General features: G+C 38.5%; 1 protein-coding gene across 2 annotated transcripts in view; it reads right to left on the bottom strand.

Annotated features, from left to right (window-relative positions):
* Positions 1-12,977, bottom strand: part of Rnf13 (ring finger protein 13) — a 76,684-nt gene that overhangs the window by 25,878 nt on the left and 37,829 nt on the right. For both annotated transcript variants that reach the window (XM_050120222.1, XM_050120223.1), the window contains one exon: positions 4,259-4,346. In XM_050120222.1, the coding sequence (XP_049976179.1) occupies positions 4,259-4,346 (88 nt within the window). The remainder of the gene's footprint in view (positions 1-4,258; positions 4,347-12,977) is intronic.

Here is a 12,977-nt window from a genome sequence, read left to right as displayed (position 1 = left end):
ACTGCTTTTCCCAGAAACTTGATTCTGACCTCTGTATTTAAAGCCAAAATGAAATGTCACACAAAAAGAAAAAAAAAGATTTTTGTTTTTAAGATTATCTATTACTCAGGTTTGGAAATAAAATAATCGGAAACACAAATGAAAACAATCTTCTCCAGGGGGGAGATTTGATGAAAATAGCCCATTTAGGGCTGAGTATTCCAAGGGTCTCTCAATCTTTGCATAATGTCTGACTGTGGGTCTCTGTATTTGTCCCATCTCCTGCAAGAACTTCTCTGATGGTGGAGCTCAGATTGTTCTGGCTGACAAAGTACTTTACCCAGTGAGTCCCATCACCAGCCCTAAATTTTTTTTTGACAAAACTTAGAATTATATTCCCTTTGTAAGAGATTTTATTCTTTCATGAAGATACTGTGATAAAGTGTGAGAGAGACTTGAAGCTATTGACTTATAATTGTTAGTAATAACATCTACTGACCTATGAGATCAAGAAAGAATCAGAACAGTCCTCACGTTAAAAAGCTTGAGTTTGAATTAGAATTCTGGTCAAAGGAAGCCTTCTTTTATTTTGTCAATAACGTACACAAATCACATATATCACCTGAGTTAGGATGTATCAACTGAAATTTTAAAACTTAAAGGGGGGAATTTTAAAGAGAGAAAAGAAAAGTCAAATCTCCAGTCTTTTGCACAGCAATGGCACATGCGTCAGGATAACGAGAGCTCTCTAACTGGACTTCTGCTCAATAGGACAGACTTCGGGCCCAGTACCGCAAACCCAGCACCATCCATGGCTGGAGAGGTGATGGACTCTGGTGGAGAACCTACTACGGCCACTTTCCTAAAGCAGCATAATCCTAACTGCATTCTAAATACTTATCCCTACATCCACAAGTCAGTGAAGTTCTCACCCTGTCAAAGAAGCTTCCCTTTGCAGCAGATGGAGACCACTGCAGAGATCCACAACTGGTCAAAACACAGAGCACAAGCGACTGGAATGCCACATCTCAACTGATACATCTACAATACAACCCTATGCCTAAGGTACAAGAAAATTGAGTAAGAAAGAGCAGAAAGATTCTAAAAGACAGGGGACCAGGATGCCTGATGCAAGATAATATCTTCTAGACAAGACAGGAAAACTGTACCCAACAAATATGGTTGTCCAAGTAAGATAGAGAGAGAGAGAGAGAGAGAGAGAGAGAGAGAGAGAGAGAGAGAGAGAGAGAGAAATAGGTTTTCTCCAGCATGAGGTCAATAGACTATTTAATTCAGTGGTCAGCCCTAAACACATGTACATAAAAGCAACACTATATAGACTCAGCAGGTTGTGTGTGTGTGTGTGAAACAGTAACAGTTAGTGGAGAGAAAATAATTAGGGAGAGGGGAACATAAGAGACATTGGAGAGAAGAGAGGGAGGGATAGAAATGATGCAAACAGAATTCATATATGAAGTTCTTAAAAATTTTTTAATAAAAAAATATATATGATAGTCCTGAATTGTGGAAACTACATTGTGTAGGAGGAAAGGGCCAGCCAAAACACACCACCCTGCTCCTGAAACCTAAGCTAGCGAACGAAACCCACCCTGGTCCTGAAACCAGAGCCAAAGGAACATACTTCGTCCTAGAACCAAAGTCTATGAAAGAAATATGTTTTAGTCCTGAAATTAGAGCCAAAAGGCAACAAAGGGACAGTGAAAGAAACACAGTTTGACCCTGAAACCAGAGCCAATACTGCCCCTTACCAACTAAACCAGCCAATCTCTGAGCAGAAAAATCTTCTCCCTGGGAAAACTGTGCCCCTACGAAGTGTCCGTTCCCACCCTGGCAGAGGTAGCCTCTCTCCTGGACTCCTCCTTCACAAACAAATCTTTCTTAAAAGAGTTTTTCATCAGCTCGAAACAGAAGAACCTTTGCTGAGGCATTCCCCTATCGCTGGAGCAGGAGAGGGCTACATTTCTATAGGGGTTTTCCCTTGAGCAGAGTAAAACAGAAGTAACATCTTGGGTGGGAGCAGAAGGAGGAACAGAGAGCTCTGCTAGGGTGTTCCCGAGGGGAAACTGGACAGAGCTCAGCTGTAGCGGCTCTCTCTAGGAGGGGAGTGGGATTGCTACATCCCACTGCACCCCAGCTCCAGGTACAGTCTGACTTCCCAACAAGCCAGGATAGCTTTCCCTCCAGAGCTTTAGCAGTCACAGATTAAGTGAAGGATACAGCTTTTAAAGAACTCACTGGGCAGATGAGCATGGTGTCACACACCTCTAATCATAGCACCTTGAAGGAGAGACAGGTGGGTGTAGATCCATAAGAGTTCGCTATGGCTACATAGTACCATATCAAAAAAAACCAAAATCATTGAAAAGGTCTTTTTAGCTCCTTAAAGTTGGCTCATTTTTCCTGTGAACTAATATTCAGAATAAGAAAATATTTTCATTTCAAATAAATTATGAATGCATCCACATGATGTAAAAGACTAACTGATACGACAAAGTATGCTGGAGGCTGGGCATAGTGGCACACACCTTTAATCCCAGTACCTGAGAGGCAGATGCAGAAAGATTTCTGGAAGCTCTAGGCAGGCCTGGTCTATATAGTGAGTTCCAGAATAGCCAGGAAGACATACAGAGAGTCCCTGTCTCAAAAAAAATAAAAAGAGGAGGAGGAAGAGGGGAGGAAAGAAGGAAGGGACAGAGGGAAGAAGGCAGGCAGGCAGGTAAGCATAAATCCATGCAGCCAGGCAGCCATCCATCCACACAGGGACTGGTAAAATGGTTCCATGGATAAAAGGGTTTGCTTTATTTAGGGAGATCTAAATAGAGTTTGGGTATCCAACACCTATATAAAAAGTCTAATTCAGTACTGTAGTTTCTGTAGTAGAAGACAGAAACAGGAGGATCCCTGGGGCTTGCTGGGCAGCAATCTAGGTTCTGGGTTCAGAGGAAAATCTCAAAATAAGGTGAAAGGGCTGGAGAGATGGCCCAGCAATCAAGACTACTTGCCTGCTCTTCCACAGGACCCATATTCTATTCCTAGCACCCACATGACAGCTCAAAACTGTTTAGACTCCAGTTCTTGGGGATCCAATGCCCTCTTTTAGGCCTCTCTGGACACAGTACACACGTGGTACACAGACACAGGGGCAGCAAAGCACCGTATCTATAAGATAAAATACAGTGAGGAGCAATAGGAAAAGACCCCTGATACTGGACTGCTGGACTAACACACACACACACACACACACATATACACACCGATGCATGTACCTGCCCAAAACATATGAAAGAAATAATAATATACAAGCCTTTGAAATTTTATAGTAAATACTCTATACATCTTAAAATGTAATGCTGTATCTATCTAAATAATTACAAAAAAATGCTTATACAGCATTCCTTAATTTTTATTACATTTCTAGTGTGTATGTGTGTGTCCCACAGCATGCATGTGGAGTTAACAGGACAACTTTCAGGAATGGATTCTCTTCCCTATGTGGTTTGAGAAGACTGAACTTAGGTCGTCAGTCCTGACAACAATGTCTTTGTTCACTAAGCGCTCTCACAGGCCTTCCATGGCATTCTTAACAAGTAATGAAATCACTGTTTATGGCCTTTAAATTCTTTTTTAAAGAAAATATCTACAAATCAATAAATAAACACATAAGTGAAACAAAACAAAACCATTCCCTGTTCAGAAAAAGGAGAAGTCAATTCTACTTCAGTTGGGAATTAAAATTATCCTCTAAAGGGCCCCAGACTTTAGTAAGCCTAGAAACTTTAGCACAAATGACTCCAAGATGGAAGTGTCATTCAGGGTGTAAAACTAAGCACATAGACAGCATTCCCTGCCAAAACTAAAACAAACACCTAATCCATCAAAGTCCATGGTTCTGGGAAAGTCTCTAACTGTAGCTCTGCTTCTGGCTAACTGTTCTCGTTAACTGAAATATGTCAGCCCAGAACATGGGTTACGGGCTTAAAAGCTCATCCTGAGGAAGATCCAGGGCTACACTGGGATCTGAACATTCAGTGTAGTTGCTAGCTGGCTAATAAAGACATTCTATTGGCTTAAACCCATGCCTGAGCAGTCTTCTCTGGTGAATACTTTAGAGCAATCCATGACGGCTAACAACTGGGAATTATCTGATAATAAAAAGAAACTTTACTGTTTGAACAGAAAATGAAAGAACAAATTCTGTTAACTTTAATTTCAAATGATCTGTCAATCAGGAGACAAGAAAAGTGATACCTGTACTTACTGTCGTTGGATCCCATGCTAATCAGGTCATCAGAGTCTACATTGTGAACTATGGCTGCTTTGTATCCTGCCCTCTGTGCATTTAAAACCTGCAGACGAGAAAACAGTCATAAGATGAGGAAAAATGGCTACAAGTCTAGAAACCTATCTTGTGCCTCTGTGGGAATAAAGCACAGATGTTCTTCAAACACGTGGATGTCTATAAGGGACCACTGAAGAGTTTTTTTAGGTGGTTTCCTAATTCATTCAGGGCGTTAGGAGAATCCATAGCAAATAAATGTTGGAGATATAGCACAAGTATTAAGAGGATGCAAAGCAATAAGGAGTCTATTTCCAAAACAGAACCTTGCTGTGAGCAGGCTGAGTAATCACTAGGCCCCAGGCATTCAAATCCCATCACGATACTTACTAGTGGTATAAACTCAAGCTAAGTACTTTCTCTGTATCTGAGGGGATGGATACAGTATGCATGTTCACATACATGTACATACATGTACACAGTATAACTGTATGTCACTACCGCTGGAGACCAGAGGTCGACATCATTATCTTCCTTGATCACTATTTACTTTCGGAAGCAAGGTCTCTTTTTAAACCCAGAGCTCACAGATCTAATTAGTCTAGGTAGTCAGTTTACCCTGGGTATTCTCTGTCTCCTCCTTGGCTGCCATACCTACCCAATATTTAATTTGCATGGTGCTTAAGATCAGTCTTCACAGTGGGGGGGACAGGGATGTATCTTTTAAGTCATCTATCTACCCAGTTAACTTTCTTTTTTAATTCTCGGTTTCCTACATTTATTTTTAAATGCTTAAAACCATGCTTTACACATAGAAACATGGCATATGAAAGTAACTTAGATCAACTTGCTCAACAAGTTACATAAAACTTCTCTCAAAAAAAAAAATTAAAAATAACCTCCAGCCAGATAACCTCCAAAACTAGAGAGCTACTTAATATTTTCTAAAGCCTCTAAAATAGCAACTGATGACCACGAGGATTCAGCTAGTTGTGTGGCAAAAGTCTACAACATGAAAGATTTGAAAAGTGTCCCCATCCTATTAGGTAGAAAAATATATACATGATAATAATGCTATATATTTACATATATTTTCAATATTTTGAATGTTTAAACACATAAATTATATTTAAAAACTATAAAAATTTTATATATTAAATATTTAATATGGCAAGAATCTCTTGAAATACATCACCTTATAATTAATGCTTTCTATATACAGCTAAAAATTTCTTTTAATTTCCAGGTCTAATATTAGTTTTATTTGGTTAGCGGAACTAAAAATACTGAAAGCTGCTATAATTAATGGAAATAAAACTTATATCAAGTTCCAAAGCATCAAGGAAAACCTTGGGTTGAGTTCTGAGGAGTCAAAGCAATGTCCCATTACTGATTCTCTGACTCTGACAAATGAGCTAACAGAATGAGGCTATGTGTGCATGGCAGGTCGGCTTTGCACAGCAGTCTCTTCGAGCTACCCATGACTTCTCTAAAACTATCCAATGTGTGGGTAAGTCTGAATAATTTTGTCATCTCATTTTTTAAAAATTGAGTATGTGAGAGATATGAGTGTCTTCAGCCAGTAATACTCTGTTCGTATTTATGGCCCCATTATCTATCTATAAAATGGCCCAATACAAAGTAGAACATCATTAAATAAATGTCACTGAATGAGTGAAGTAAATAAAGCATTCATTTGGATTAAAAGTTCACATAAATAGTAAAATTGGGCAGAAAGATTTTCTGAATAACTAATTAAAAGAAATAGCTTGCTGGGTGGTGGTGGAGCACACACCTTTAGTCCCAGCACTTGGGGAGGCAGAGGTAGGTGGATCTCTGTGAGTTCAAGGCCTGTCAGTCAGGGTTGCTACACAGAGAAACCCTGTCTCAAAACAAAACAAAAAAGAAACAAAAGTTTATCATTTTTACACACAAGTGCAGTATCTTATTTTCAGGTGGATTTTAATTCCCACCTAATTTCACTGTCTAACTAATAGTTCCTAAGAAAACATGCGGGCCTCTTCCTCACAGAAGCTGCAGCTGTCTGGAACCTTCCTGAAGAGCACCACAGTTTCTGCCTCTCGCTCCATGTTAACTTATCACTCGTTCATTATATTGCCATGACAATACAGACTTCTACAGTTGTATTTAATAAAAGCATGCGTAGGTGGTGTTCCTGTTAGTTTTTCTGACACTTCAGAGACCATTTTAATTCTTCCCCTAAAAGCTAGCCATGTAACCAAGAAGTGTTTCTTTTTACATCAAGAAGCACCTTTTACAACAGACACACTTAAGAAACAAAAGATTAAATCAATATCAAAAGCCATTTCCTGCTGATCTAAAATACAAGGTTTAATTTTTTAAGGCTAACTTTACTTCTCTGACAGCGTATTAGGGCTGACAAAGCCACCACGGAAGCCACAATAAAGAGCAAATGAGACACTGAATGCCATGCACAGTAGCAATAAAGAAAGATCAGAAGCACTGCTCCCCCGTGGAGGCCTGTCCTGCTGCTAACCACGTCTCCAGCAGACTCTGTCTTTGAACATCCCTGTTCCTCAAGTCCCATCTATGCACCTTCTCCACCCTCACCAGTCGTCCTCGGGTTAGAGTACTTAACCTGTCTATTTACTTCTTAAATACTAATGTTCTATTCATCTTAAACCAAGCCACACGTATCATCCCAATTCCAAAACAGGCTATCAAAGGCTATTTAAATATTTAGACGCTATCTACCTAAGAAGTTTTCTGGTGCGAAGAGCCAAAGTATCATCAGTTTTGTAAGATGCTTTCTCATGCCAAAATTATTTTTGAGATTTACTTTACTTGTTGTTGTTGTTGGTAGTGATGTTGGTGGTAGTGGTGATGATACTGGTGGTGCGTGTGAACGTGAGTGCACAATGTGCTATAGTAAACCTGTGAGGTCAGAGGACAACTCTCAGGAGTAGTTCTCTCCCACCTTTCCATGGGATCAGGGGCTGGAACTCAGGGTGCCAGGCTCACAGGTTACCTGCTGCATCAGCCATCTCTCCAAACCCTCACCCTGAAGTTACTACGACACACTAACATGAATGAATGCATTAACAACGGCATGCTAGGTGTACACAGAAATAAAGCAGCCATTAAGTTTTTAAGACTTTATTAAGCAATTGAGGAGAAATATTTACTTCACATATCTAGCATGCAACTATTTCCACAAATAAAATGCAACATTATATTACTATCAAAAGCTGTGAACAAAATGAAAGCTCCTAAAATAGAACATGTAAAACTACCAAAATGAGAAAGAATTCTGTGAGCTTAAGTGTGAACTCTAAAAAAATGTTTTCAAAATTTTAACAATTCCCCCTCCAAGGTTTCCTTTTGTTGTTTTATTGATGAAGAAGAAAAGTGAAATCAAGAGACACATTAACATATGAACCAAAATGCTTATGAAAACAAACAAGGAAAATATATTCATGTTTAGAAACTATAAATCTCAAGTGTCAGTCAAATTAAATTACATTTCAACTAAGCAGCAGCTGGTATTTTTAAGAACACATGAGACAGAAATAAAACCTAAATCATTTAGTAATTATGTTCATGGTTTTACATTCATAAAATGCAACCTCAAACACATGGTGTCAGATGGAAGCAAAGGATGAAAAGATTCATGAATAAAAAGCACACATGGTAAACAAAAACCTAAATGAAAAACAGCCATCAAAGCTATAATTGCAAGAAAAAACCTACTGAACTGTATTACCAATCTACCTTTTAAGGGACTGGTCAGAGCTATTAGTTCAAACTGCAGTGTATACAGTGAACACTTCTCATCTATCTAGTCAAACTAGATGAAACTGCATTATGTAGACCAGGTGGCATCTGACAAAGAGTTGCGAGGGAACAAAGGACTGCTGGTTTGCTATTATAAATAGGCAGCATGTCAAAAGATAACACACTGCTAATGATAGCGGCACCAATGGAACAGGGTGTAAAAGAGATCCTGGAAATGAAACAATAGTTCATCTTTTTTCAGTCTAAACAAATTGATCATAACCTTATAAGAAGAAAGAAGAGATTGTGCTCTCAAGATGACCATGAATGAAGGACTCATGGGCATTAGAAGTCAGGAAACCATTAACATGACTTAGAACATGACATGTAAGAACAAAAGGACTTGCTGGACATTTGTGTCATTATCTCCAATGCTCAGCATGGTCCTAAATCTAGATATTCTTTTCTACATTTTAGAAGTGAGGTAAGATAGACCCCACAGTCAGTCACACTGGGGCAGAGCTGAGATGGAAGAACATTTTGTTAGGTTAGAGAGTAGCTTGGGGCTATAGTTTGGATCTGTAGTATCCCAAAGACATGTTGAAGGCTAAGTCCTTAGTTTGGCGCTATTAGAAGATGGTGGAAACTTAATGGGATGTTTTAGGTGGGGAGGGAGGCTGCCTTTGGGAGGACTGTGGGTACCAGTCTGTTCCTCGGGCTCTGTCTCCATTGTCAAGTAAGCAGATTGTTCTGACACATGCTCCCTGCCAGAAGTAACAGAGTCAAGGAATCATGAGCAGAATCCTTGGAAACTATGGCTGAAAATGCATTTTCTCTTCACAGACTGCCTATCTCAGATAGGCACCTTAAAGCAACAGTAAAGGAAAGCTAAACAGCACAATGGGATTTGCTGACCAGCACTTAGCATCTCACCAAGGCTGAAAAGGGAAATGGAAGTGAGAAAGACTTGGATACATTAATATTAGGATCCTACAGGAAAAGCCAAACTTATTAAATAATCACTGTGTGCCAAGAAAAACTGTGTTAAAATACTGGGGTAAAGTAAATAGAAACACAAGAGAAGAAAATACTATGGCATGAAATACCTATGGCTGATTTTATGGAACTTGAATCTCTACAAAAGTGAAAAATTTGATTTCATGGTAGAAAGAGAAGAGATTTTTCTTGCAGAGAAGACAGCAATAACAAAGCCAATAGCATGCTAAAAACAAAATTAGAAACAGAAAGAGCTACTTGAAAAAGAAAGGTGCCTCTGGAAAGCTGGGGACCCAAGAACAGAATCTCATAACTACATAACCTAGCTTTGAAAGCTTCTCTTATTATTACAAGATGTATTAATTTAGATAAGTAACTTCCATATCAATTAATATAATACACTCAACTGAGAAGGTTGTTCTCAGGAGTTAACAAGTTAATATACACAAAGCTCTTAAACCAGTACCCAGACAGCTTCCGGCACACAGGAAATGTGTTCTTATGATCAATGCATGGCAATTCATTTGATTATTACTGATATAGACTCAGGGGTGGTGAGAAGAAATAAGAAAAGGAAAAGCAGGTTATGGAGCCCTTGAAGGCCGTTGAAAATAGCAAACTTGGAGTTTCCTCTTGTGAATTCCAAGCTGACACTTGAAAAAGGATAAATGGGGTGTCAATGGAATTTCAGAGCAAGCAGCTGTGGCTGGATTTAACAAAGTAGGATGGTGGCAATGACATCATTTTTTTCATAACTATATTTTTGTCCTTGGGAACCTGGAAGATGTCTTTGACCAAAAGTCACAAAAACTAAGCCTGACTTGATAGAGGGAACTAGAACTGGCTTTGAACATATTAATTGAGAGGCACCAAGGTTTACTAGGTGAAAGATTACATCAGTCAAACTAGAGGCAAATATTCAAAGATTTTCAGTAAATAAATTCATTTATTAACTCAGTGTTCTGAATAAAACTCACTATAATTTTCAAAATGAACGTCAAAAAAACATAACCCACATTTTTATCTTTCCTATCATTCCCAATCTCCTCGAATAGCTATACATAGAGCTAAATATAATTTTTGTTACTCTATCAAGAGACAAAAATAAGCAAGCATGTATACACATCTATATTATAAGCCTTCAAAAATCATAAAAGCATAGCAGGGGTAGAAAAGAATCTCTTAAAAAGAACACAATTACTGGGTCAGACTGAATAAACTTAGAATCCTTTTTACTTGAATGCAAGTCGACATTTCAAATTTAAAAACTGTTGTCTGAAATATGTTGCATAGATAATAATTCCTCATACTGTAACAAGTGAGGGAGAAAAAGATCAAAAGCAGGAGACTACCTCAGACTGACAGGTGATACTCCATGAACATTATCCATGCACCCCCAGAACATGCTTAGTATTCTGAGACCAATGGGCTTCAGAAAACTGGCAAAAAGATGTCTGACAAAGAACTCATTGTTCTAAATATACTCTCTTCTAACTATAATATTAACACAACTCTTAAGTTTAGGTTATGACTTCAACATATTTTATAAGGGAACCCAGAGTAATCCCAAAACCGAAAAAAAAAAAGTCATCTTTCTGATCCACAGTTGTCTATATTGCAGCAACAGCAAACAAAGAACTACACACCCTACCCAACAAAGGCGAGACCAAGAAACAAGATCTACACCAATAAACACCAAAATGTCCTAACTCCAGATGTCTAAATCCTAGCAAAAAAAAAAAACCCATAAATATGAACAAGCAAGTCAATATGCCTCCTCCAGAAGCCAGCAACCCTACTGCAATAGATACCAAGCAAAGCAATTTAGCTCCAGCACAAGACAAAGACTTCAGAATAGTAATTATGAATATGTTCAAGACCCTTAAAGAGGATGTAAATAAAAACCATGAGAACAGAGCAGAATGAAATAAAAAAAAATGCAAGATATGTAAGTAGAATTTAATATAGAAATAGAATTGCTAAAGAAAAGGCAAACTGAAATAAGGCTCAAGCTAAGTGTGGTGGCGCATGCCTTTAATCCCAGCACTCAGGAGCAGAGACAGGCTGATCTCTGTGAGTTCGAGGCCAGCCTGGTCTACAGAGTGAATACCAGGACAGCTAGGGCTACACAGAGAAGACCTGCCTCAGAAAACAAAAAATAAACAAAAATAATAAATAAATAAAATTAAAAAAAATAAAGGAGCAGAAGAGGAGGCAGAAAGAATACGAGTCCGTGGGAATGGGAGAAACCTAGAAAACAGGCCCTCTAAATCAACATGAGCAAAGCCATATGAACTCAGAGACTAAGGCAGCAGGCAGGGCCTGCATGGGTCTGTACCTCTGCCTACATAGTAAGGCTTACAGTTTAGGGTTTTCATGGGATTCCTGAGTGTGCAAACGAGTTGGTCTCTGATTCATGTGCCTTCTCTTGGGCTCTTTTCCTTCTGTTGATTTGTCTTGTCCAACTTCAATGTGGCAGTTTTTGTTTTGCCTTATTAGATTTTATTTTGTTATATTTTATTTTTATCTCTAAGAAACCTAATGAGAGGGCTGGAGAGATGGCTCAGAGGTTAAGAGCATTGCCTGATCTTCCAAAGGTCCTGAGTTCAATTCCCAGCAACCACATGGTGGCTCACAACCATCTGTAATGGGGTCTGGTGCCCTCTTCTAGCCTGCAGGCATACACACAGACAGAATATTGTATACCTAATAAATAAATAAATATTAAAAAAAAAAAAAGAAATCTAATGAGAGATGAGGAGGAAGTGGATCCAGGTGAGAGAGGAGGTGGGGAGCAACTGAGGGAAGTAGACAGAGGGGAAACTGTAACCAGGATATATTATGTAAGAAAATAATGCATTTTCAATAAAAGGAAGAAAATTAATATCTATGGGAAATTATACGGAAAAGAGATAAGTGTGCTGCGCTGAGTTGTTACACCTTTCGGGAAGAATTAAAGGACATTAAAATTGATGTATTCTTAAATCAATAAGCAAACCAAATCTTAAAATTAAAAAGGGAGAGATGAATAAAACAACAGCAAAGTAACAGGAACTACTAAACACAGCTAATAACTCAATATTAATGATCTCATAGACCCCATAAGTCAGACAGAGAGACTAGATTAGAAAGCAGGATCCATCTTTCTGCTCCTTCCAAGAAACACATCTTACCATCAAGGACACACATGAGTTTGGGTAAAGGGATTGGAAAAGGCATTCTAAGCAAATGGAACCAAGAAGCAAGCCATTTTTATAGCTGACATGGTAGACTGACACAAAAAGTAATCATAAGAGATAATAAAGGGCACTATATCTCATTAAAGACAAAATCCACCAAGAGAATATTATGATTCTAAACATTTATGCACAAAATACAAGGGTACATGATTTCATAAGTGAAACACTACTACAGTTAAAATTACATATTGATCCTAACACAGTGACAGTGGATAATTTTAATATTTCATTCTCATCAACAAACAAGTCATCCACACTAAGTGGAGTAATGCGAGAATTAAATAGCATCATAAATCAAATGAACCTAACAGGCAGAAGGTGCTTTGAAATTGATCACATATTAGGATACAAACCAGTGTTAACAGATAAAAGAAAAACTGAAATAACACCCTGCATCTTCTCTGACCACAACAGCTTAAGGTCGGATATCAACACTAGAAACAGCAGAAAGTGTAAAAGTTCATGAAAGCTAAATAACTCACTACTGAACAAAGACTGGGTCAAGAAAGAAATCAGGAAGAAAATTTAAAACTTTTAGAATTGAATGCAAATGGAAACCACATACCCAAACCTATGAGCCACAGGAGAGGCAGATCTAAGGGGCAAGCTCTGAACATGAAGTGCCGACACTGAGAAACTGGAGACGTTCTCATACTAGGAACTTAATGATACATTTGAAAGCTCCAGGAAAACGGGGGGGGGGGGGGGGA

Source organism: Alexandromys fortis, unplaced genomic scaffold, assembly GCF_014885135.2.
Source record: "Alexandromys fortis isolate MF-2015 unplaced genomic scaffold, M_Fortis_MF-2015_v1.1 scaffold_172, whole genome shotgun sequence".
Classification (NCBI taxonomy): Eukaryota; Metazoa; Chordata; class Mammalia; order Rodentia; family Cricetidae; genus Alexandromys; species Alexandromys fortis.
Note: the sequence above shows the minus strand (reverse complement) of the source record. Positions and strands in the feature narration are given on the sequence as shown.